The 20,725-nt window shown below is 59.4% G+C and overlaps 1 protein-coding gene across 1 annotated transcript in view; it reads right to left on the reverse strand.

Moving 5' to 3' along the window:
- Positions 1-20,725, reverse strand: part of CELSR3 (cadherin EGF LAG seven-pass G-type receptor 3) — a 42,313-nt gene that overhangs the window by 9,683 nt on the left and 11,905 nt on the right. Inside the window, 41 exon segments of the mRNA XM_086619267.1 lie at positions 113-270; positions 1,663-2,337; positions 2,455-2,743; positions 2,925-3,125; positions 3,268-3,441; positions 4,418-4,524; positions 4,619-4,755; positions 4,933-5,046; positions 5,699-5,825; positions 6,470-6,549; positions 6,862-6,974; positions 7,525-7,699; positions 7,755-8,012; positions 8,190-8,316; positions 8,643-8,810; positions 9,111-9,256; positions 9,259-9,290; positions 9,498-9,647; positions 10,143-10,166; positions 10,169-10,328; positions 10,789-10,847; positions 10,850-10,997; positions 11,709-11,815; positions 14,062-14,178; positions 14,272-14,455; positions 14,774-14,878; positions 14,880-14,895; positions 15,085-15,104; positions 15,106-15,168; positions 15,170-15,231; positions 15,486-15,705; positions 15,972-16,034; positions 16,183-16,368; positions 16,611-16,622; positions 16,625-16,782; positions 16,959-17,084; positions 17,550-17,713; positions 17,916-18,073; positions 18,424-18,512; positions 18,915-19,030; positions 19,475-19,697. Coding sequence (XP_086475393.1) covers positions 113-270; positions 1,663-2,337; positions 2,455-2,743; positions 2,925-3,125; positions 3,268-3,441; positions 4,418-4,524; positions 4,619-4,755; positions 4,933-5,046; positions 5,699-5,825; positions 6,470-6,549; positions 6,862-6,974; positions 7,525-7,699; positions 7,755-8,012; positions 8,190-8,316; positions 8,643-8,810; positions 9,111-9,256; positions 9,259-9,290; positions 9,498-9,647; positions 10,143-10,166; positions 10,169-10,328; positions 10,789-10,847; positions 10,850-10,997; positions 11,709-11,815; positions 14,062-14,178; positions 14,272-14,455; positions 14,774-14,878; positions 14,880-14,895; positions 15,085-15,104; positions 15,106-15,168; positions 15,170-15,231; positions 15,486-15,705; positions 15,972-16,034; positions 16,183-16,368; positions 16,611-16,622; positions 16,625-16,782; positions 16,959-17,084; positions 17,550-17,713; positions 17,916-18,073; positions 18,424-18,512; positions 18,915-19,030; positions 19,475-19,697 — 5,811 coding nt within the window.

Raw genomic sequence — 20,725 nt, forward strand, 5'->3', positions numbered from 1 at the left:
AGTGCTAATTTGCTGAGCGGAGGAAGCCCATCCTGGTACAGGATGGGACTGAACAGCAACGCTTGCTCCTCCCTCGGCAGGTCCCTAGTTCCAAATTTGCTGCCCCACTCACTTGTGCTCTCACTGGCGCGCAGCCCCAGCTCATGGACGGGGGGTATCCCCAAGGAAGGTCCCATGGGAGGGCAGGGGGAGGCCTGGCTGCGGGGCCAGCACGGCTGCAGGGGGCTGAAGGATACCAGGCAGGAGGATGGCACCGAGACACGTGTGGAGCTGCACAGTGGGAGAGCGAGAGGGACAGCGGGGCCAGTGGCCCTGCAATGGGGATGGGACGGAGCAGTACTGGCAAAGCCATGAGGGTTGCCTGGCACTGACCCCCAGCCCATCAGGATCATGGTTCCTGGTACCCCAGGGAAGTCAGCAAAGGGCTGTTGGTGAGACAAATGCTCCAGGTCCTGGGAACAGACCATCCGTAAAAATAACCATAGAAATTTCTCTTCTCTCTGATTACAAAGATACAAAAAGGTAGAAAACCCTCCCCCGCCACCACGTCCTGGGCTCCGTTTCCGTCCCCCTGCCCATCCTCCGTGCATACACCCCCCTGCATACAAACAGATCGCAGGGGAAAAGCTCCGCCCCAGGAGGTCGGAGAAGCCACCCTCACCCGAGCAGGCTCCTGCCGTACCCGTCACACCAGGCAGGCGGCAGGGAGCACAACGGCAGCTGAGAGCCCGGGGGCTCCCGGCAGCGGGTGGTGCGAGCTGCCAGCCCTCAGCCCAGGGGGCAGGGGAAGGCAGGGTCGGTTTTGGGCCTCTGACCACCATCAGTTCTGGCCCCTGGGGACACCAAACCTCAGCTGGCAGCGCCTGGCTCGGTGACGGGCCCTGCTTCTTCCGTCTCTTTTGTGGACAGCTTCAGCCCCTCAGGAATGGCCTTCGTTTCTTGTTATTCTTCTCGGAGGAAAGAAAAACAGCATTAAGCCGTGGCATCGTCCCTGGGCTCCAGCTGCCTCCCCCAGCTATGCCAGATGGGGGCAGGGCAGAAACCCACTCCTGTGTCAGGGCAGGAACAACTGTCTCCAAGTCCCTGAGTTCAGGGAAGAAGAAAGGAGGGATGGGATGGGATGGGATGGGATGGGATGGGATGGGATGGGATGGGAGCAGTACCAGCAGGGAGCAGAAAAATGACAGAATGGAACAGGGTCCCTGTGGAGAAACATGGCTGGGGCAGGCAGGGCTCCCACAGGACTTGGACCTCCTCCTCCTCTCCAGACAGACTGGCCCTCACACACATCCACTTGTTGGAACTTACAGCCAGCACTGAGCAAAGGGACCAGCCATGAGGTCAGCCTGGCTGCACGAAGCATCTTCCCTGAGCCCTGCCAGGCCACAAAAGATGGCCATCACTTCTGGCAGAATGAGCACACTGAGATACACTGATGTTTCTGCTTGTGCTGCACTGCAAGCACCCGGAGTTGCCGCATCCAAAGGTTCTCCCTGCGCAGGTCACTGTTCAGGACCAGGAGACACCTGCCACTCACCCCGGGGGCTCAACCTTACACAGCCCTCTCCCCGCAAACCAAACCCCCTTTGGGAAGAAGCCAGGCGGGCAGACGATGCACAAGACCAGCTGAACAAGGCCTGGCTGAGGAAGGGACACACTTACTCTGAGTCTGGCGACAGCTCTGAAATGCTGTGGGAGGTGGTGGAGCAAGGCGTCGAGGGGCACATTACAGAGGGCGTCGAGGAGGTCTGCACGGCAGAGGGGGTGGCGGTGGTCTGGGGGCCTGAAGGCGTGCTGGAAGATTGCACCGAGGACAGGACGGAAGAGTTAAAAGAAGCAAGGATGGAAGAAAGGATATCTAACTGTTCAGTGGAAGGATGTCGGCTGGGAACAGCCTCCAGGTTCTCTCTAGAAGGCTGTCTCCTTGAGAGCGGCTCTAGGCTTTCCCTAGACAGCTGCCTCCTAGAGAGACTCCCCAGGTTGTCCTGCGAAGGATGCCTGCTAGGCACTGTGTCCAGCGGCTCTCTGGAATTAGATCTTCTGGAGAGAATGTCCAGCTGCTCCCTTGAAGTTTGTCTAGCTGATGCTAGCTGGTCCCTTGAAGGCTGTCTTCTAGAAAGCAAATCCAATTGTTCTCGAGAACTGTCTCGACTTGGCAACATGTGTATTCGGTCTCTGGACACTTGCCTACTTGGCAATGTGTTCAGCCACTCTCTAGAGACTTCTCTTACTGGCCCACAGTCTAGCTGCTCTCTTGACCCAAATCTGCAGGGTAAAGTGTCAAGGTGGTCTCTGGAGCCCTGCCTCCGGGGCAGTGTGTTCCCATGATCTCTCTGACTGGGCCTAGCAGCCAGTAGATCCAAGTTTTCTCTAGACCCGTGTCTGCTTGGGATACTTTCCAAGTGTTCAGTAGACCCATGCCTGCTGGGGATAGTGTCCAGCTCCTCCCTCGACCCGTGCCGGCTGGGCACGGCTTCCAAGCATTCTCCTGAGTTGTGTCTGCTCAGCTGCTCCCGGGACATCTGTCTCCTCATCAGTATGTCAAGTTGCTCCCGTGACGAGTACCGGCTGGCTGGCTGTGACAGACTGCCCGCCCCAGAATAGATCCTGCCATAGGAGGCGGCAGGGACAGCCCTGTGACCCAGCGTGGAGGTCTTGTACCATGTCAGCTCATTGGTCATCCTGCCGACGGATGGCAAGCCTTGGAGAGTCGGAGGGTACTGGAGGCGGTTCTTCAAAATCCCTGCACCGGACAGAAAGAGAAGTCAAATCTTTGTGTAACAGTGAAAAGAACGTGAAAGCCGGGGGAGATAAGCCATACCTCCCCAAGGACACGACAAGACGGATCTTGATGCTGAGCCTTCAGTGCCACATCAACCTGAGACTGGCCAGGCCACCCTTGCCTGCTTGCTCCAGGCTGTTACCTTTTCTTTGTCGTTGGGTCTGGGTGAGGGAGTTCTCATCCCCGCTCGTCAAGGCCAGGTCTGGCTGATTATTGTTGGCCGCATCCTTGTTGATGTCAAATCCCAGCTTCCGCTCGGAGCCCCACTTCTGCAGGGAGCAGGGGTGAACTTCGCACTCGCCCAGAGCCGGCCAGTATGACATGAGGTCATTGCCATCCACGTCTGGTGAAGGACACAGCAAAACAGGCCCCGGAGAAGAGGGAGAGAATATTTCTCTGAGCAGCAAATGAAGCCTTCACAAGAAATAGCCAGGCCCCAGGGACCTGAGCTTACCCCGTCCCCTGCCAGAGCCCCCAGGACTTGCCTTTGGGAGTGGTGTTGGCAGGGTTAGTGAGGAGGCGTTCACTGTGTGCCGCCCGCTTGAACTGGCGCTGGAAGCGGCCCCGCAGGCGCACGTTCTCCTCGCTCTCTGAGGACGGGATGGAAAGGCTGCGCTCTTCATCCAGAGACAGGTCACTGTCTGAGTCCGAGTCCTGGTCTGTAGGGACACAGTGTGTGTTGGGGAGACATTTGGAATGAAGGTGGGCGAGGCTTTTGAGCCCAAATGGAGAAGGACAGACTGGTGCCTGCTAGCATCTGCCAGTTAAATGACTGAATCACCAAATAACGGACACAGAGAGGGACCCAGAGGTCTCTGCTCTGACCTTTGCCCAGGGCAGGGCCAGCCAGGCTCTGGCTGCCTCTGGGAAGGCAGAACCATGCCAGGGCTGACCACCCTCGTGAGGACAACAGCCTGCCTTACCCCTCACTGCCCTTCCCTCGGCAGCAGCCTGTGCTTGCTCCTCTGCACTTCCACAGGCGCCTGTGAGAGGAGCCTGGCTCCATCTCAGTGCCCCTCCCTGTAAGGCAGTTGCAAATAGCTGTAAGATCTCCTTTGCCTCCTCTTTCTCCAGGCTGAGCAAACTCACCTCCCTCAGCCTCCGCTCGCATGTCCCACACTCCAGTCCCAGCCATGAGGGTGGTCCCCACTGGTCTCACTCCAGTGGGTCAGTGCCTGTGCTGTACTAGGGAGCCCAGTGTCCCCACAGACCCAGTGACAGCCTATGCCCCCTCCTCTTGCCTCCTCCATTTCTAGCTCCTTGGAGCCTGGCTATGCCCTTTGCTGTCTGTCCAGGAGGAGGCTGTGCTACATTACACAGCTGCTGCTTCTCCTTCATATCCAGAGCATGTTTGGGAGCCACAGCCCAACACAAGGCGGAGGATGCAATCGTACAGCCAGAGCCTGCACTGGGAATCACAGAATCACAGAATATTAGGGATTGAAAGGGACCTCAAAGGATCATCTAGTCCAATCCCCTGCTAGAGCAGGACCACCTAGATCAGATCACACAAGAACGCGTCCAGGCGGGTTTTGAACATCTCCAGAGAAGGAGACTCAAGGGTTTCCTTAAGCCAGGAGTTAATTCAGGATGTGCTGGGTTGGCCCCAAACCTGGGCAGTGGGCTGAGCCTTACCTCCCCCGGCATCACGGTGAAACATGGCCACGTCAATGTCTGTGGGGCCAGCATGTGCCAGCAGGCTGTGATCCAGAGCTGAGCCCTGACGCGCTGTCACGTTGTCTCTGAAAGACAGGAGGCCACAGCGGTCACAGCGGCAGGAGCCCTCGGCTCTGCCCGGGTGCTCCCGGCACGCCAGAGCCCTGTGCCACTCCCTACCTGAGGTACGCCCGTTGGCTGGAGTGGGTGCGGGCAGAGCGCACGCTGCTCACCGACGAGATGGTGGAGGCCCCCAGGGTGATGCGGATGAGCCCGCTCTCCTCAAACAGCGCTGTGTTGTTGTAGGCGTTGGGGCCCTGGCAAGGTGGGGAGAGAGGCACGGGCGCTGTTAAGGGGGTGCTGCAGCAGCCCAGGGGACAGCCCTCCCACCCACATCTGCCAGCAACCCCGGGGAAGCGGGACGTCCCCATCAGCTCCTGTCCCCAGCAGGCAGCCCATTCCCAGACCTCTGGGCTGCTCCTGCTCTCGCCCACCTGCGTGCTCCTCGTGGCCTCCTCGCTCTGCCCCTTCTTGCCAAGGCAGGCCAGCTTCCAGGCCTCGCGCACCTCCTCGTTCAGCACACAGAATAGGACCAGCACAGCCAGGCCCTGTGGGGACACATGCATGAGAGACAGCTCACTGCTGCTGGCCGACCTGCTCCCCCGCAGCACCCAACCCTGGCTGCTCCCTGGCTCCTCCAGAGACCAGAGTGTCAGCCTTGGTGGCCACCAGGACAGGGAAGCACCAAAGAACCTCTTGACACTGATCAGTGTTAGCCCCCATGATGGCCATGGGAAAAGGTGGCGTGTGCCCCTGGCTGGCAGCGGCCAACGAGCGGCTGGCAGAGTCCCCTGAAGCAACACCACCCATGGTGGTGGCAGGAGGGCTGCAGGGTGCTGCCATGGGTTGCATTTGGAGTGTCCAACACCTCTGTTGCAGGCCACTCTCTTGCTCTGCTCTCAGAGCAGGGAGACCCCTTCCCTCCAAAGATGATCCTCGCTGCCCCTTGGAGGTCATCTCTGAACCAAGCACCTTGCAGCCACCTCCTGCTCCGTGCCACCACTCACCGCAGGCACAGCAGCGAGAACTGGCAGGAGCCACTTGCTGACACAGCAGTGACAATGGAAGGGACAAGGAGCCCAGCAGGATGTTGCGGGCTCAGCGAGGGCTGTCCACTCTCTGCAGACGGCCGTGGGGACCACAGGGACTGGGTCTCCTGGGCTGACCAGTGCCCTCCCCTGGCAGAGGCCCGGCAGTTACCTGGAGGCTGCAGAGGACAGTGTAGAGGTAGTGGAAAGCCAGGACACTGTTGTTGACAGCCAAGAGGCCAAAGAGCCAGGTAGTGCTAATAACTAGAAGCAGAACAAAGGAGCTCCGTAACGTCATGCTGGAGAGAGAGACAGACAGACAGACAGGCACAGACACACACCGAGAGGTTAGTGCGTGTTGTTAATCTACAGTCTAGTGCTCACAGACAGGGATCCAGAGGGGAAAGTGCACTCCTGCCCAGCCTCCCTTGCTGCGCCCAGCGCTGCGGGCACATCTCTGCGCAGTGGTTTGGCTCCTCCCAACTCCCGGGCCTTCCCTTCTGGATCACATACAGCAAACACAGGGGCCCAAACGACACAGGTCATTTAGAGCCACAGAGTGCTGAGCCAAGCTCCAGGGTTGGCCCAGGAGGGAGCAGGGAAAGGTCTCAAAATGAGTATGTAGAAGAAAACATAGATGCTGAGAGTCGACAAGTGTAGAGTGTTGAATCCAAGCAGACATAAGTGGTGGCTGTGAGCGCAGGTGGTGAAGGAGGACAGGCTGGCAGGACAATATGAAGATGAAGACATAGGAACAAGCAGAAAGAACAAAGTTTAGGAAGGGTTAAAGTGGCCAGCAAGTGTGGGAGAGAAGAGTGGCTGCAAGGCTGACACTGATGCACAGAGGGACATTCTGCGATGATGGAAGAGGAGGATGATCACTGAAAATGCTAAAACCACGAGCTGCAGGAGCTCTGCTGGGAGTTTGGCCACTAATACTCACAGAACCGATTTCTTCTTGGTCTCCTTTTGGCCTGGGGAACAGGACATCTTGGCCACAAGCAAGAACATGACGCCATTCATCTGAAAGCATTGACACTGATTAGAAGCTGTGCCAAGGGCTGCCTCTGACCTGACATCCCCAGCACAGAGTATGGGCAGACTCCAGGTTTACCAAGCCCATGCCAATGTCTCCCCTCTTTCCCCCTCACGCCCGAGCCATGACCTCCCCCAGGTTTGGCTGGAGCGAGGAGGGACAGAGAGAGGGCCTCTAACTGAGGAAGGAGAATACAGAAAAGGGGGCAGGCAGTGGGCAGCCAAGGAAGGGGTGAGTGCCCATGGTACAGGAGAAGGGAGGCAGGAGAGGGCTGTGGGTGAAACAGGACAGGGTTTTACCACAATGACGACAGTAATGGGGCCTGCAAAGCTCCAGACCAGCTTATCATGAATAGAAATCCAGCAGAAGTCGGGGTTCCCGTAGCCCTCAGGATCCAGGCCAACGGCCAGCCCTGTGGGAGCAAGGGAGAAGTCAGGTCCAGACTCACCAGCCTTGGACTTGCCCAAGCCACGTCGATCTCATCCCAGCACTGAAGAGTGTGACGGTGGTTCTCTCACTGCTCCTTGCCCTATGCACAGACTTCCCTGCCACAGGGGAAAGAGCCAGGACTGTGAGCCCCAACACTGGGGCTTCCTTTTCTGCAGGCGCCCCTGACAGCCCAGCCCAGCTGGCGTTCACTACCAGCAACAGATCACCCAAGCTCACAAGCTTGGGAAACCAGGAGACCTTAACCACAAGACCTGGGACAGCAGGAGCCCTTTGTCCATCGAACACGTCACTGGATGATGTGCTGAGGAATTCTCCCCAGGAGGCAAGATGACAGCCCTTGATACGTGGTACCCAAGTGACCACCACAGCACTGCTCACTGTCAGTGCTACTGGCCGTGGCAAGCCCACCCTCAGCTCTCCCCACCAGGTAAGCAAGCCAGACAACATCAGGGGATCAGGAGGCTGTTGAGAACCAGCACTTTTGGTATGGCTGTAGGACAAGCAGTTCTTACCAGTGATGATGGCGGGCACTCCCCAGCCGATGGCATAGTAGAAACGCATAGCCCCGAAGTTGACATTGCGGGCTTCCGTCTGCATGCGGTAGATGTGGAGGCCCTGGACGAAGAGCCAGGCGAAAGTCGAGAGGAAGAAGCAGTGGAGGAGGATGGCAATCACAGTGCAAAGAAACTGGGGAGACAAAAGCCACTCAGAGATGGTCCCACTATGCCAACGCTAACTGCACCATCCATGCCTCACCCCGTCCCCATGGGCATGCTTGTTCAAGCCCACAGACCTGGTTCTCAGTGCGGTTGATGCCCAGGAGAAAGAGCAGCTCAGAGAAGAAGAGGGTGACTGATATGTTGGAGTGGATGCTACGTGTGTTGGACTTGAAGCCTTTGAGGCAGGTCAGGACGGAGAAGGTCAGCAGCAGAGCCACCAAGGAGAGACACACCAAGGAATAGGTGACAATTGCCAATGTCTCCAGGTCACCTTCCAGTTGCTGCAGCAGCAGAGAATCAAAGGCAAATGGTAGTGTTAGGGGGGAACGCGGGAAGCTTGCTGAGTTCTCAAACTCTACTTGCATCCCACAGGGAATTTTTTGCCTGTGCCTGCTTATTCTGGGACCCAGTGGCTAACAGCCCCCACCACCACCCACAGCCCCACAGGCTGAGGTTACCTCTCGGTGCGAGCTGTCCATCAGAACCCCAAAGGTGCCAAACTGGGAGCACTGGCAGTGGACATGTGTGGTGTTTCGGTACACGAGCTCACAGTCCCTGGCTGTCCAGAAGCCGGAGGGGTTGGTCCTGCAGCCACCAAAAAGCAGAGTGCGCTTAGGAGAGAAGACAGATGATCGTGGTGTGTGGGGAAGGAACTGCACAGAAGAGGAGGGACTGGCAAGGCTTTTCTACCAGCAGATACAACTGCACTCCCACAGCTGCAGTACTGGAGCCAGAGTCCTGCAGGGACCCTGCTGTGTCCTCTCAGAAGGAATCCCCTGGGAGAGGGAGGAAATCCCCACATCCCAGTGCTGCTCAGGCACACAGCCTGTCATGGACAGGGAGACTTGGGGAATGAGGAGGTCCCTGAGGGAAGCAGCTCAAATCAAGTGGCTCAGCTGTGCGTGACTCACGGGTTGGAGTGGTTCCACTGGACACAGAGAGGTTTGCTCCTGTTGGCCGTCTCCAGCAGGCGAAATTCCAGCACGAGAGGAGTGTCCAGGGGCCCTCGCAGGAAGGTGTGATTGCTGAACACAGACACGCTCACGATGGGGGAGTTCATCACGGGATTCTTGGGGAGCCTGCAAGGAGCAACAGAGCTCTACCATCACCGTGCCTGGCAGCTGCAGCCCTCTGGGGACTTCCCAGATGTCCTGCACTGATGTCTCAGAAGGAGCAGCTGTGCCCAGCCTGCACCACGGGGTCAGGAAATACAGGGCAGAGCAATGCCAAGGTGGAACAGGCAGAGCATCGCGAGACCGCCTGGCTGGGGACCAAACCCAAGCCATCGCAGACAGGCTCAGCAACTGCTGGAGAGCGCAGAGCAGAGTCCAGCCAGCCTCTCTCCACTGGTGCTTGTGGAGGGCTTGAGGAGGACGTACCTGATGCTGCGGCGATCCACCTGGTAGCGTGCAGGCAGCAGCCCCCCCAGGGTGCGGTATATGATGAGGATGATCACAGTGAGAGCAGGCTCGGGCTCCGGCAGTGCCTGCCTTGGGAGGAGTTCTCCACAGTGTAGTTCCCTTCGCCTCCAGCCAGTGTGGGCACCGCCGTAGGAGCAGCTGAGGTGCACAAGGGGATGGTGAGAACACACACTGCTCTGAAGGCAGCTTGTGAGTCCACCAGGAGCCTTTCGGATGTGGTGGAGTCAGAAGCTCTGAGCTCTCAAGAGCGACTTGTGGACCTCTGACAGAGCCAGGTATCAGCAGGGGCACATCTTTCTTCCATGCCCACCCACGCTGTTCCCCAAGTGATGCTCACATACTCACCTTCAGCTTTTAGGGGGCTCACCACGGACAGCGGCAGCACAACATGGGTGTGGGGGTCCCAGGCAGGCTGGCCCCGAAAGAGGCTGCTGTGGTAGCGAGGGTAGCGCCGGCGGATATGGGAGTGGTTCTCCATGCGATCAATGCTCAGCACTGCAGAGGAGCAAAGGAGCATAAGTCAGCTCTAGGATGGCCACCTGGAGAGCAACCGTGCTCCAAGGTACCTCAGGTTTGAAGTCACTGGCAAAGGGATCATATGAGCCACAGGCTGCATTGTGGCTATGTCCCATGTTTGGGCATGACATGAGATCCCAGCACCCACGATGCTTAGTCCCAGCCCAGATCCTCACTCTGCCGTAGGGCAGGCTACTTCTGCCACCGAGGCCAGCAGCTTTTTCACTAGAGACTGGGAGGTAACTGGGCATCACACTCCCAGCTCTGCTGGCTCTTGGTGGTGGGTCATCAACTCCAGGCAGGGATGGGATCAGGATGTCTCTCACAAACACCTCCCCATGTTTAGGAGAGCCACCAAGGAGGTTATCAGCACCCTTGCTGAGGTGAAGCAAGATGAGAAGGGGACAGGGTGTGATGGAGGAGCGGCTCTGTACCCCCACAGCTAGGCCCCAGCACCAGCCAGCCCCTACTCACTGATGTTGGGGGTGACGACACCGACGGATTGAGGTAGGTGAGTTTTCATGTTGCTTGGCCAGCGTGCCCGAGTAGTCCCCGCAGCTGCTCCATGAGGCTGGCGCTGCCATGCTCACTGTGTGGCAGCATGGCCCAGTGCTCCCGGTTCTCAGGTGCCAGCACGGAGCTGCCTGCACGCAGCAGGTTCTGCATGGGGAGACATAGGGGCAGGGGGTGAGGGAAGTGCTGCCTTTGAGCCCTGTCCTGACCACCCCTAGGCTGCAGCACAAGAGCTCGGGGAAGAGGGGTACTTTCTGCTTCGATGGACCCACACTCTCAGGACTCACCAGCCACTGTCCTGCAAAGACACCTTCCCTGCACCCTGCCATGAGCGACCTGCAGGCAGCACTAAGACCTCCCTTTGCCTTCCTCCCCAGGCTGAGCAAACCCCGCTCACTGCCTCTCCTCATTCACCGTGACCTCGAGCCCTGATCACGCAGGTGGCCTTCATGGGTCTCATTCCTGTGGATCACTGTGTGACACTGGGGAACCCAGTGCTTCTGACGTGGGTCTCACAGCATCCTTGATCCCTCAGAGACCAAGGCTCATGGTGGCTGATAAAGAGAAGCATCATCAGAAGCCACCCTGCTCCGGGGGAAGGACTCACCTCATTGAAGTGGGCATCCTGCGTGGCTGTCAGGCCAAAGCCACGCTGCTGGCTCTCAAGGCCATGAGGCGGGACAGCAGGCGGAAAGCGATGTGCACGTCGTTGCCAAAGTAGTGGTCCATGTGGTCTGTCACGGCCCGGAGCCGGTGGGCCAGCTTCTTGGCTTCAATTGTGTTGAGCTCAGTCTCGTTCCTCTCCAAGCCCTCCAGCTGCCGGTGGGAGAAAGGAGGTGAATAAACAATTAAGTGGTTCCTCCCTGGGAAAACTGGGATGCTGCAGGCCCCGCTTGTCCCAAAGATAGACTTCTGAACCCATGGCACAAGCCAGGGACACTCACAGTGGTGGTCACTAGAACAGGGAGCGTCTCTGGCAGACAAATAGCCTCCAGCAACACATCAGAGGTTGCACTGGGCCAGTCCAGCTAACCAGTACCACACATGACAGAGGCCAAGGATATGAAAGGACAGGGCAAGCATCTAGCACACTTCCCTGGAAACTCTCCTGGCTTCAGTGACAGTTCAGCCTTGATGGGATGAAAGTGTTTTAATAAACTTGCCTCGATACTTCAAAGGGATTTGTCACTGAAGGGTCTGAGGGCTACAGATGTCCCATGGGGCAGATCTCCTGGCAGCTTCAAACACCCCTGCTCAGGGTTATTTGTTTTCCTCTCAAATACTGGGGCAGGACACAGGTCATTTCTGATGGGGATGCTCAATAGATGAGACAAAATCAAAGTGAACTTCAGCTCAGACCAGTGCTCCCACAGTATAGGTTTGGGGGCAGGAGATGGGAAGAGAAAGGTGCTGAGCACTGTGGCAAGGCCCACTCTACTCTAGGTGCCCACAGAGAGCTGAGCTCTTTTAACCTGGCTGAGATGAGCCTTTACTTGTATGACTCCTGCCCTGTCAGGGCTGCAGAGCCAGAGGGGATTACCAGCATGAGAGCTCCTTGAAGGCAGGTGAAGTGCAGTTGAAGAGATCTGGCTCCAGCCAGCCCTTCTCCTCATCACAGTGTCTGGTGGCTGCACCTAAAACCATGAGGAAGGGTATGTCTGAAATTCAGCACAGGGCAGACGGTGTCCCTGCTGCATCCCCCCACAGGGACCCTCTGCACCAGCTAACCCAAGAGCAGCACCAGCAAGCGATGGGGAGGGCCTGTAACACCCCAGGGCCATCCTTCTGCTTTGCACCAAAGCAACCCATTCCACCTTGGTCTGCATCACCTTGGCAAGCTGCTGCCATCCCGTCCCTCCAGGAGCTAGGTTCCTGTGTGTGCTTCTGGGCTGCATCACACCAGGTGCCATCGTAACAGAATCACAAAAAGGAATAAATGACGTCGCAGGACTTAAGCTGGAGAAGCCCTGGTTCCTTGTGGGGACGTGTCCGGGCACATTTGACCCCAATGTACTGAAGCCCATGCAGCTCTAGTCATGCCCAGCTGACAGCCTGCAAAACCTGCTGAGGTCCTGCCTCTCTCTACAGGGCAAAGTCACCCCAGGAGGACAACACCCCTGCTGTGGGGCTGGCAAATCCACCCGAGGTGAGCCCCTGCAGCCAAGTAGGATGGCGGAGTGGGATGGTGGAGAACCCATCCAGCAGTGCAGGTTCAGTACCCAGTGCAAGATCCCAATTCCTGGCTGGGACCCAAGCACTACTGCACAGCAATGGAGATACCAGCAATGAATGGGATCAGCTGTTAACCACCACCAAAAGTGCAACTAAAGCCACATGGAGAGCAGCATCCTGGGCCGGGAGCATCACCACAACACACTTGAGCAAAAGCAACCCTGTTGACTCCAGTGTATCTGGCAGGACTGTGGATAAGGCCCTCCTGGGGAAGGCACCAGGGCACAGGAGCCCCACCCAGGTGCTCATGGCTGGGAGAAGGCAGCAGTGTGGCCAAGTGGGGTGAAGTAGCCTGAGCAGACTTCAGTTGCTGCTCAGAAAAGCCCATGACTAGTGTGCCCCACCCCCCCACCCCCCCCTCTCCAGCTCACAGCTGTCCTCCCCAACCACCTTTCTCCCAGCAGCAGAAGTGCAGGGACCAGTGCCATTGCAGCTGGGAGCAGAGAGAACAAAGCAACCTCCCACTGCGGCCTTCCCCCAGCAGAGCAGAGCGATCGGCTCAGTGCAGATCTGGGCAGGAATCTGGCCCCCGTCCCTCTGCCTCCCTCTGCCAACCGGGCAGAGGGAACAGATGTTGTGCTGAGCGTGCCCATCAGCTCCTGCCCCGTCCTACTGCCCCCTGCTCAAACAGCTCCCCGCTTCCTCCACCCCACGGCCATTCCTCCATGGCCTCCCTGGCCTCACTACCCACTGCTCATCACCAGCTCCTTCCCCTCCCAGCCTAAGCAAGCAGTACTAGCCCAGGAGAGCCAGCATCCATCCCCGCCAGGGAGCAGAGCGCAGACCTGCCCACAGCCAGAGCGGCCAGGCTCAGGACAGCGGGTAGCAGGGGCTGCATGCGGCTGCAGCCAAGGTTGTGCTGGTTAGTGTGCTGGGAGCGGGAAAGCGGCGTGTAGGAGCGGTGAGGCCAGGCAAGCATTGGGAAGACGCTCAGCAGCTCCAGAAGCAGCAGGGAAAGTGCAGGGGTGTGCAGGGTGCCAGGCATGAGCGGGAGGGAAGCCATGTGGCACAGCCCTGACAGCACAGGGGAAAGGAGGTGGGAGCAACCTTACCTGTACCCTCAAGCCTGAGCACGGAGGGCGAGAGAACCAGGGAGAGAAGCGACAACAGTTAGGAGCTGAACTTGCCTCCTCCCGGGGCGAACGGCTGGAGAAGGACAGGGTTTGTATGTCCCCTGGGGCTCGCACTGCCCTACAGTCCCAGACACCCTGCTCACACCTTTGCTGCCACCGAGGAGCGCCTCCTCCAGCTCGAGACGTGACTCCTACCCAAGACACTCACCTAACAGCACACTCTGCCCTGCTCCCTTCGCAGCACACACTGAGGAAGGGGCCAGCAGAGCCACAGCAAGGTGCTGTGGATGCCAAGCTGCCGTGCCAGGCCTGACCCCAACCTCAAGCCCACTGAAACCAAAAAGCATCAGGAAGAAGGTGGGGACCGAGGCTGAGGGAGCAGAACAGCCCCTGGGCTGCGTGATGGGCCTAGACCCTACAGCCTGTTCCCAGCCCCATGGCCAGTCCCCTTTGCTCTCCCCCATGCTGCAGCACTTTCTCCTTCAACTTCCTTCTCTCACCCTCGAGCCCGGCTAAATGGGACTGGGACAGCACAAGAACAGAGCGATATTGTAGCCAGGCTGCTCCATCCCCACCACATCCCCCACTCACCCAAGGAGCCTTTGGACACAGCACCGCAGCCGAGAAGCCAAACTTGGTCTGGGGCCACCACACCCCTGCCTTCAGGCTTTTGGGGCAGCCATCATAGAGCACTGTGGAGACACGCACCCCAAGGGGCTTGTCACAGGGGGAGGCCACTGACACCAAGCTCCAGGGCACCAGCTGCCCACCGTGCCCACACTCACCCTCGCAGCCGCTGGGCGTCACCTCGGCAAAAGGGCTGTCGCAGCTATTGCACTGGCGCCCGATGACCCCAGGCCGGCAGTGGCACCGGCCCGTCTCCTTGTCGCAGGAGCGCGAGGCAGAGCCGACGGGGTAGCAGTCGCAAGGCAGGCAGGTGTCACTGCCTTTAGGGCGGTAGTGGAAGTCCTGGGGGGAGATGGGGACAGCCATCAGTCAGCCCATCAGGACAGCAGCCGAAGCCGGCACCTGGGAACCACTGGAGCCAGGGCAGAGAAGGGCCGGGCTCTCCTGATCTGCAAGCACCCCCCACTGCCCCCACTGTCACCTGCTGGGACAGGAGGGCCGCACAGAAGAGCTGGGCAGGGATCCAGCTCAGCAGCGGGCACACAAAGCAGGGACTGGGGAGCTGCCTGGTCTTTGGAGGGGACAAGGGACAGCATCAAGGAAGAGCAGAGCTCCAGGCAAGCCATGGGCCATGTCCCCACGGGCACAGCTGCCCCTCACCTTGCAGTGGCACTGCCCGTTGGTTTTATTGCAGTCGGGGTCAAAGCCCTTGTTCACATCACAGTTACAGGGCCCGCAGGTAGGGTTCCCCCACCAGCCCTTCGGGACACTGCTGGTCCATCCTAGGGAAAAAAAATACCTCTGCTGTTACAAACAACCAAATCCCCGGGCCTTCTCCACCACCAGCCCAGCTGCTCAGCAGCTTCAAGGAGCCGAGTGGCACTGAGAGGTCCCGGGTCATGTAACAGGTATGAGGGCAGCACAGAGCCAGGCATGGATACTGTGGCCCTGCCCTGTGCCTCACATCTCACCTGTGCTCACAGTCACTGCCCGAAGAAAAAGTTCCCTCCGCACTCGCACACGTAGCCCAAGGGTGAGCCTGGCTTGCGGCGACACATCCGACTTGTTCTTGCAGGGGTTGAGGTGACACACATCCACGCAGTCCCCTCCATAGTACCCTGAGTGTGGACAGAGAGCACCGTGTAGAACAAGCACCTTCCACCCGCCGAGAGGTGCCAGAGCACAAGAAGCAGATTCAGGGGCTCAGGAGGAATTCTGCCCTCCAGAAAAATTATTGAGTGTCTGACAGGGATGTGACTTGCCCGAGGGATGGACAGGAGAGCAATCACAGGCAAGGAGGGTAGTCACGGCAGGAGAGGAGAGACAGACAGGTGTGGAGAGCAAAGGCGTGGCAGGGCGCTGCTGGCCCTACCTGGCTGGCAGATGCAGGAGTAGCTCTGCACTCGTCCTTGGCAGACGCTGTTGGCTGGGCAGGGGCTGGAGTCGCAGGGGCGCGGCACGCTGCAGCCAGCCTCCACCCGCAGGGCATGGCTGGGCTTGGGCAGCACTGTCCCGGTGACGCTGTCGCCCAGTCGCACACCCTGCAACACAGGCGACAAATTTCATGGTGAAGCTAGGACAGATACGCAAGGCTCCAGTCCTCCTGCCCTCCACACACCCCTAGGAGCAGCCACTCCCCATCACCCCCGCTGTGTTGATTTACAGCTGTCCCACGGCACCTCGGAGCCTTGAATGCTCAGAGAGCGAGTGTCAGCAGCAGGATGGACGCTGGCAGCAGCTGCCAGGCCTGGTTTCCACCCCTCCATGTAACAGACCCACTGGAAAGGGAAGGCTTAGAGCGATGGACTCACCTGTATGCAGCCCTCAGCCCGTTCTGCACCTCACCAGAGCCCAGGACTCCCCCGACGTGTAGGGTTTTCACCTTCAGGCCATGCAGTTCATTTCCGACAACCACCGTATCCTGCAGAAGCAAAGGGAGGTAACATGGGGCAATTGGCATGAGCCCTGCCCCAGCCCTCTCTGAGGGTGCAGAGGCCCAGCCCGACCTGTGTATGCCAAGCACCCCCCACAGTCCCTGTCCTGGTGCCGGAGGTCTCAGGCAGCACTACCTGGTACAGCCCGAAGTCCAGGGTGAGGGTGATGACATAACGTGAGTCTCGCCCGCTGCGGACGTCCCGCAGCTCCAGCTGGAGGTCGTGCCACTTCCCATCGCTGAGCCGCAGCTGGTCCAGGAGGAGGCTGGTGCTGCGCCCGGAACCCCTGCTCACCATGAAGGAGAGCAGGCCCCCAGCCAGCTGCAGAGAGGGAACCAGCAACGGCAAGCAGTGAGCGAAAGCCTTGCCAGCTCCGACTGCCTCCAGCCTACCCTCCCTCTGAGCATGGGGGAGGGAAACCCGGCCCTCCTAAACACCTCTCCCTGCGACCACCCCTCTGCTTGGGCCTGGAGTCAATATGGAGGGCAGGCTTCTCCTGCTCTCCCGGGGCAGATGACAGTAGAGGCTGGGGCACGGTGCTGCGGGCTGCGGCCGGGCCCTACCTGGCAGAGCAAGGGGTGGTGTACTGGCCAGCATGGGCCTGCAGAAGCACCCCGTCCGGCTGGCGCGTCCGAAACGCCAGCCCCAGGTACCACGGCACCGAGATCTTCACATCTGTCTTGAAGTCCCAGGTCAGGACACTGTTGCCCTGGAAATAGTGGGCATGGTGCATGGCTGGAAAGGAAAGTGGAGGTGAAGAGAAGGGATGGGCACTACATGGGGAGCACTAGATGCAGGGACAACAGAGCTAGTTCATCCCATATGGACTCCTTACTCTGCTTCTACAGCAACCCCAGCACAGTCTTGCACGTACCCACCCTGCCCACACCCAGCAGCACCCGCTCACTCACGGTGGTGGCAGTCTTTGCCCCCGAAGCCAACAGGACAGAGGCACGAGTAGGTCCCCCAGCTGACGGAGCAGGTGCCACCATTCTTGCAGGGGCTGGAGTCACAGAACGTGTGCTTGGCATGGCAGCCTGGAGGTATCAAAGTCACTCACATCAGCCTCAATCTGCTCACCACCTTTTTCCCCAGCCCACGTGGAGGCACCACTGCCCGCCAGCCCTTTCCCTGGCTGCCAGAGGGGCAGGCCCAGGCACTCAGCATGTCTGCACCAGCCCTGCCTGCGCAGGGACGAGGCTCAAGGCTGTTGCTGCTCCTTATGCCAGAAGAAAGATGCTGCGGAGCTGGACTGACCACCTAGCGTCTCCCAGACAGGCCAGATCTGCAGGCTCTGCACTTAGGGTCAGGGGACATTCCCAGAGCATTAGCTGGGGTGGGGACTGGCTAATTTAGGGGGATCTGAAAGCCCCATTCTCTGATGGGAAGCTGCTCAGCTCCAGCTGTGCTGCCATGACACTGTTACAGCCCAGCAGTGCTGCTGCGTGAGCAGGAGAGGTAATTCCTAGGGCAGGGGCTGGCAGGAGCAGAGGCACTGGTACCTGCAGCAGTTCCGTTGTTGGCGATGTAGGAGGCCAGGTCAATGCGTTCGCTGTCGATGTATAGATCTCTCATGCATCCCACAAAGTCCCGGTGAGTGATGGGGAAGTTTTCCGGCAGGTTGGGGACCCCTCCGAGAAGCAAGGGACCTGTGAGGTCCAGGGACCTACAAGGACAGAAGCCGAGGGCTTCAAAAGCCACAGCGACCTCAGGCCAGCCAGCTGGCTGCCCAGCGCAAGGGAAAGCGGATATCCTCGGGGACAGGCGCACAGCCAAGGTCCCAGATGTGAAGGGCTGAGCGCAGGGGACCCAAGCGCCCTGCTCCTCTCCCCACCGCAGCAGCGCCCAGCAGTCCCCGAGGAACTCACTTCTTCGAGCTGGTCTGCACACCCTCTGCGGCACAGGAGTAGTTCCCAATCTCACTGCCGAACTGCAGGGCCACCGAGGCGTCACATTCGTCCACTGTCAAGATGGCCACCTTGTCCTTGGAGGGGCCCTGCACCACCCCCAGGGCACTGACCTTGGGCTGAAACCGAATGCAGGCCATTAGCAGCACATGTGCCCCCGGAGCCGGGCACCCAAGGGCTTGCATGACCGCAGGGAAAGGGCCTGAGCATGGGATGTACCGCAAGCAGTGGCCAGGGATGGACACGAACAAGGACATGACATGGAGCACGTTCCTGCAGCCTCCCACTGTAGTCCTGAGGGTCAATCTACCCCTGCGCCGGCTGTCTGCTCCATTGCACCCATCCCCAAGGGCTGAAAAACCACCTCCACCTTCTCTCCACAGCCTTCCCCGTGGGGCAGAGCCAGAGAACAGGAGAGTGGGAGCTGCTCACCCCTGCACGCGCCGGGGGACAGCGGGGGCACACGTACCTTGTTATAGTAGCGGAGCTGCAGCGTGTGCCACTGCCCATCACTCACGCCCCCCGGCAGGTAGGGGCTCACCACCGTGCTGGACTCTCCTGCGGAGACAGGGATGCTGCCATGCTGAGGGAAGCCTGACAGCCCTCAGACGCGCCCGCCCCTCCTGCAGGCACCAAGTCCAGCGTGCTGCCAATGGCCTCGTGCAGGAGATGAAGCTCATGGTGATATACCAGAGCAGAACAGCAGCAGAGACCCCAAAAGGGTTTGATTTGGTTTGTGCTCACAAATCCCCGGCCTGCACTTGCACTCTGAAGCCTAGGGAGGGTCCTCAGACACACGCCCATCCCCTGGGCCATCCACTGACGCTCACCAACACCTCTTCCAATCCTGTCTCCCTTGGCACAGACTCCATGCAGGGCAGCACCTCACTCTGCCCACTCAGCGCAGGCTTTCTTGCGCTGCCAGGACACAAATCCCGCGACAGGCAGGGCCAAGCCTACCTGTGGAGTACTTCAGCTGCACCTGCCCCTGGATGATCTCCACCGACAGGAAGTCGTGCCTCTCGTTCAGGCGCCCGTTGTAGAGCAGGAGACCGCTGGGCTCCACGGTGCTGAACCTGGGGCAGGGAGGAAGCAGGAGGGCAGGGTGTGCGCAAGGAGCAGACGGAGATCCCTGCCCTCCCATGGCACACACCAGCATCCTGGCACAGGGACAGGATGAGACACTGTCACAAGCCCAGCTGTGAAGGGGTTGGGAGCTTGGTCCAGTGGAATGCTTTGAGAGCATGGGGCCTGGCATGAAGGCAGAGAGCTGGCAGCAGGGAAGGGCAGAGGCACTGAAGGAAGGGATGAATGGATGCCAGGGGAGACAATCAGTGCAGATTCGGAGCCCTTTGGCTAAAGGCACCGGGACAGCACCGTGGCAAGGCAAAGCTGGTAACGCAGGGGTCTGGAGCGCATCAGCGAGTCCCTGGACAGGCCCAGGGTACACAAGAGCCACCAGAGCAGGGCCAGGTGAACGGGTGGGTGCTGGTGTCCAGCGGAGGAAGGAGAGGACTCACGAGAGGGCGAGGGTGAGGTGGAAGCGCTGGCGCAGGCCCCGGAACATAACGAAGGAGCGCGGTGGGAAGGAGCGTGTGGACACCTCACAGAAGGGCATCTCGAAGCCGCCCGCCGGGCACTGGCAGCGGAAGCCCCCATCGGCGCCATTGGTGCAGGTGCCACCGTTGCGGCACACGCCAGGCACACAGCGTCCCAAGCGGCTGTCCACTTCGCAGTTCTCACCTGGTGGGGAGCAAGACGAGAGGTCTGCGACATGTCCTGGCTGGCGGGCACACACGCAGTGGCCACTCGTGCACTCCTTGCCCTGGAGTGCAGACCTCAGCCTTGGTTTGGAGCAGGGCAGCCAAGGGGCAGGAGTTTGTGGGGCAGCTGGGGGCAAGCGAAGGATATGACAACCCAGGTGTCACCCAGGTGTTCCCCACAGTAGCCAGTAAGCCAGCTACCTCTGCCAGCCCTGCAGCCTGATCCACTGGGCTGGACAGGACACCAGCTCTGGCTGAAAGGGCAAGTTTGGACCCAGGACGGCATGAGAATGGGACATGAGGAGAATGGCCACAGCTGGGCTGCACAGTACTAAGGATGGGGAGGTCAGGACAAGCCAGAGAAGTCCTGGTGATGCTGAGAGTGCCTCCTTGGGCACTGCCAACGCACAGGCCTGGGACAGGGCATCGCAGTCCTGGCTCTGGGGTGTGGGGACAGCCCAGCACCACTGAGCTCCCCTGCCAATAGCTCTGAAAGTCTCACCCACAGCACCAGGAGCCTCCTAACCTAGCGTGCAAGCTCTGATGTAGGAGCAAAAGCCAAGTGGAAAGTAGCCAGAAGAGGGACACCGAATACCCTTGCACCTTGCTGACATCAGTGACAGGGGTGCCCCAGGCCAGCTCAGTGGTGGGTGTGGTGCGAGGGGTCTGACCAGCCCCTTTTCCTGTGCTGTCCCCACAGCACGCAGAGAACCACTCAGCTGCAGTTCTACACCCTGGGTGCTGCTCCCATTACTTGCTCCATGGCACACAAGGAGGACGAGGAGACAGCATGAAGTGACAGGGAACTGAGCTCCATTACCCTTCCGCTAATGGCTGTTCACGCTTCAGATGCCGGGGGTTAATTACCACTGACTCTGCTTATCTCACCAGGAGCCATGGACAGGAGAGCGGCTCCAAGGCAGCAATCTGCTGCCATGCTCCATCCCAGCAGCGAGGGCAATGAGGTGCTCCCTTCCCCCACTAGCCACAGGCCACCCCGCCCCTCAC

This window comes from Tauraco erythrolophus, chromosome 12 (genome assembly GCF_009769465.1).
Source record: "Tauraco erythrolophus isolate bTauEry1 chromosome 12, bTauEry1.pri, whole genome shotgun sequence".
Classification (NCBI taxonomy): domain Eukaryota; kingdom Metazoa; phylum Chordata; class Aves; order Musophagiformes; family Musophagidae; genus Tauraco; species Tauraco erythrolophus.